The following is a 3692-nucleotide window of genomic DNA, read 5'->3' as shown; positions in this document are numbered from 1 at the left end:
CAGCAGGAAGTCTGCATTTAGCCCACAAACACTGCACTTGAGCCTCGGACGTCTGACTGTTCCACAAACTGCAAAAACTTTGCCTGCTCCTGGGACAAGGATGGGGTACACTTTACATTTGGGATCATATGCTGAAGGAATGCCAACAACCAAATAAAAGACATGTTACATGTATGTGATCCCAGCAAGCATGCCAGTACCATGCAATTCAAACACGATTTAAAACCAGTAGGTCTGGTTTCACCCTCTTTTGCCAGGATGTTATTTGCCTTTGTAGAAATCCTTATTCTCTGCTAGGAATTGCTAAGTTATTTATAGGACTTGTAAGAAAGTCGCTACAAATAGCTTAGAATCTCAACTGAGTGGATTAGGAAAAGGGACAAATCTCCATGTCTTTCCTTAACTCTGCTTTCGCCAACTCATCTGACTAATTCCACAACCAGTTAGATTTAGAAAAGCTTGTCGGGGAAAAGAGGAAAGAAAGGGCGGCTACCCCTGCAAGGACCTCATGATAACTGCAGAACCCTGGAACAGGTGGGAATGATTACAGGCTCCATATCTGCCCATTCTTCAGCCTAGGTCCATCCAGCAACAAGTGGCAAAACTGCGTCCACTCTTCCATGCTCCATCTACCATACCCCTGGCAGTCCTCTTTGTGGCCAAGTCTCCCAGAGGGTATTTCATCAAAGAGAGAGGCTTTACCTTAAAACTCCAACTGCAGGGCTTCCCTGGTGGCGCAGTGGTTGGGAGTCCGCCTGCCGATGCAGGGGACACGGGTTCGTGCCCCGGTCTGGGAAGATCCCACACGCAGCGGAGCGGCTAGGCCCGTGAGCCATGGCCGCTGAGCCTGCGCGTCCAGAGCCTGTGCTCCGCAACGGGAGAGGCCACAACGGTGAGGCCCGCGTACCGCCAAAAAAAAAAAAAAAAAAAAAAAAAAAAAACTCCAACTGCAGAGAATGACCAAGAGTCAGACAAAATCAGCCTCACCTCTAAGCACAGAGCGTTCTGTTATACTCACTCAGAGACCTGATGGGAAGCAGATGAGTATGTGGAAAATACATCTTAGAAAAAGATGTTATCCCAGGACACAGATCATCCCTCAACTTAAGTCCTTGAACACCTGACTTCATTCACTCCACAGGGAGGTTGCCAGAGTGGAGTGGCCCTAGGACACTGGTTCTACTTCAGCAACCTGATCACTCATGTCTCAGCTTTCAACCAGGATGTCCCTGTTGGCTAGGGACCACTAGTCAAAGAGCCACCCTTCTGTCACAAGAAAAAGAATCCCAAGGTACCCTGGGCCACAGCCAAACTGAGGCAGCCTCAGTCAGACATCCTGCTATGAAAATTGAAGTGGGACTGTGGGATCCCAATTGTGAGGGCTATCAGTAAATTACTTTCAGGATCTTAATTATGCAACCCCCTCCAAATCTTAGAAAGAACCAGTCACTGAGCTGTTCCCTCTCATATATTTCTGCATCTAGGCAGCATTTCTAATTCCATACAGTGCCCTGCAATCCTTTTTATTCATCATTAGATGCTGGCCCATCTTTTAAGATAAGTCCTGGCCTGGTTAAGAAACTTGCAACAAGATGAAAAAAGAAAGGTTCCTGGGGGGATGGGGGGAAAATAAAGGGTTCCCAAACCAGTCTTAGTCCTTTGCACCTGTTCAATACCTTTTACACACAACTCTATCCTTCATGGCCACTTGGGTGACATAATAACAGTTGCCCAAGTCTCCGTAGGGATTTCTCCTTATACTCAAATGAGGCCTGAACAAACAGCACGGCAGTGGCAGGTCCCCTTTTTCTCATGACACATCCCAATAGAGTCCATCACCATACATATTTAAATATAGTGGTACAATATATTTAAATATGGGTGATTAAGTTATCAAGAGCTGCTTTGTACTCAGAAGCTCTCTTGAAAAACTCTCAACCAAAGAACAGTGTGCCTGCTGGAGAGAACTGTACCACTGGCCACCCCTCCTCCTGACTACCAGACAGAGGCAGGCTGCTCCCGTGGCTCTCCCTAAGGAGCAGGTGGCTGCTCCCCAGGCCCTTCACACTGTCAGCCTCTTCACATCCTCCCATAGACACAGGGAGCTGGCCTCAGCCCTACACAGCCTAGCTTCTGCCATCTCCAGAAGAAGAAAGAGGTTGTCACAGAGGAAAAATACTCACTCTTAAAGGGAAAGGTAACCAGCAAAGACATCCACTCTATTCACTTCCCCCTTTGAGTGTACCTCCCCTTTGGCCACACCCCAAGCAGCTGCCTGAACAGAATTTCAGGAGTCAATGAAGGGGCTCATCTAATACAGTGCCTGCATGAATGTGGTTTTGGACAGATTCAATTAATTCTCAGTCAACTTTTGGTCCAGAAAGACCATAAAGAAGAGTCCCTATAACACGTTTTGCCCAGAGCGGGCAGGAAGAGACAAGTTGCAAAAGAAATGGGAAACTAGAAAATACCATCCCCTCCCCAGGGGCAGCCCATCTGTACACAGGTCTGATCTTAACAGAGCTACTTGAGCATTACCCTCAGCTTCCCTGAGGAACTGCTGCCTAAATCTGGAAGCTCTGGACCAAGCTCCTCTTAACATCTCACTGCAGGATCCTCCGTGTCCAAGTCCCAGGTCTTCATCATTTACTGCAGTCTCCTTCAATTCTGAGCCAAACCATGGATCTCCCTGACCCTGTCTGCCTCTGTTCTAGCCAGTGACCTAAAGCAAAGCAGCTGCAGAGCCAGAAGCAGCTCTGCATGGAGAAACAGAACTGTGCAGAGTAAGCAGAAAGTTTATCAGGAAAAATTGCTCCGCCAAACTTCAAACGCAAAAGCACTGCACTGATATCAATGTCTGAGCTCATCGGGAAGGGATCAAAAAGAGACCTCCTCCTCATCCCTTTACAAGCACAACGCTCACAACTTGCTCCCCTCCTAACCCACAGACCCACACCCGCCCCTACCCTGTGCAGTCTCGTGCCCTCTGAGCTCCTCCAGCCGCGCGGCTCCAAAGCCTTCTCAGATGCTCCCCAGGCCCCGCCTCGCCTCCCCCATCCCACTTCAGCCGCCGCCCCCCCCCCACGGCTTCCCCTCGCCCACTAATGACCCCCTACAGGCGCCCCCTCCTTTCACCACGTTTACAGTTCCTTCTCTCCTGTCGTTCCCTCCACCGCTCCTACCCACACCCCCAATTCACTCTATTCTCCTAATCCCAATTAACCCTTCATTCCCCTCCTCCCTCGCTAACCCTTCGCTACCCACAGGCTTCTTTAACCCCTTTGTCCCCATTCCTAACTTGAGCCTTAACTTCTTCCCTCGCAGCAGAAAGCCCTTCTTCCAAGAGCTTTAACCATTCTCCTTCCCCTTCCTATTCTCGCACAAATGACTTGGCCCCAGCGCTTTAACCCTTCTCAGCCCGCCCCTGTCCGTCTCCCCGCGGCCCAAGGCATACCAGTACTTGACGATAGCGGTAACCTGGAGCGGGTTCGGCTGGTCTGGGTAAAGGCGGCGGCACTCTCCGTAGATGGCGTGCAGTCCCGGGGGGAAGAGCGAGGCGAAGGCCGGAGGGGCTGTAGGGCCAGGGGCCGGGGGCGCGGTGGGGCCGGGGGCGCCGCTAGGCCGCAACTCCGCCATCGGGGCGCGTAGGGTGCTGGGGGGACCGGGGAGGGCAGACGAGGGGGAGAGCACTG

At 51.0% G+C, this 3692-nt stretch overlaps 1 protein-coding gene across 3 annotated transcripts in view; it reads right to left on the bottom strand.

The window, feature by feature from the left end:
* Positions 1 to 3692, bottom strand: part of SUFU (SUFU negative regulator of hedgehog signaling) — a 105156-nt gene that overhangs the window by 101380 nt on the left and 84 nt on the right. Inside the window, exon 1 of one of the 3 annotated variants that reach the window (XM_007470411.1) lies at positions 3455 to 3692. This exon is cut by the window's right edge and continues 84 nt beyond it. In XM_007470411.1, the coding sequence (XP_007470473.1) occupies positions 3455 to 3636 (182 nt within the window). In that variant the 5' untranslated portion in view covers positions 3637 to 3692. The remainder of the gene's footprint in view (positions 1 to 3454) is intronic. The other 2 variants (XM_007470409.1, XM_007470410.1) reach the window with 2 other exon arrangements.

The sequence above is a fragment of the Lipotes vexillifer genome, unplaced genomic scaffold, assembly GCF_000442215.2.
Source record: "Lipotes vexillifer unplaced genomic scaffold, Lipotes_vexillifer_v1.1 scaffold916, whole genome shotgun sequence".
Lineage (NCBI taxonomy): Eukaryota > Metazoa > Chordata > Mammalia > Artiodactyla > Lipotidae > Lipotes > Lipotes vexillifer.
The sequence above is the reverse complement of the archived record's forward strand: the minus strand, read 5'-3'. Positions and strand labels throughout refer to the sequence as shown.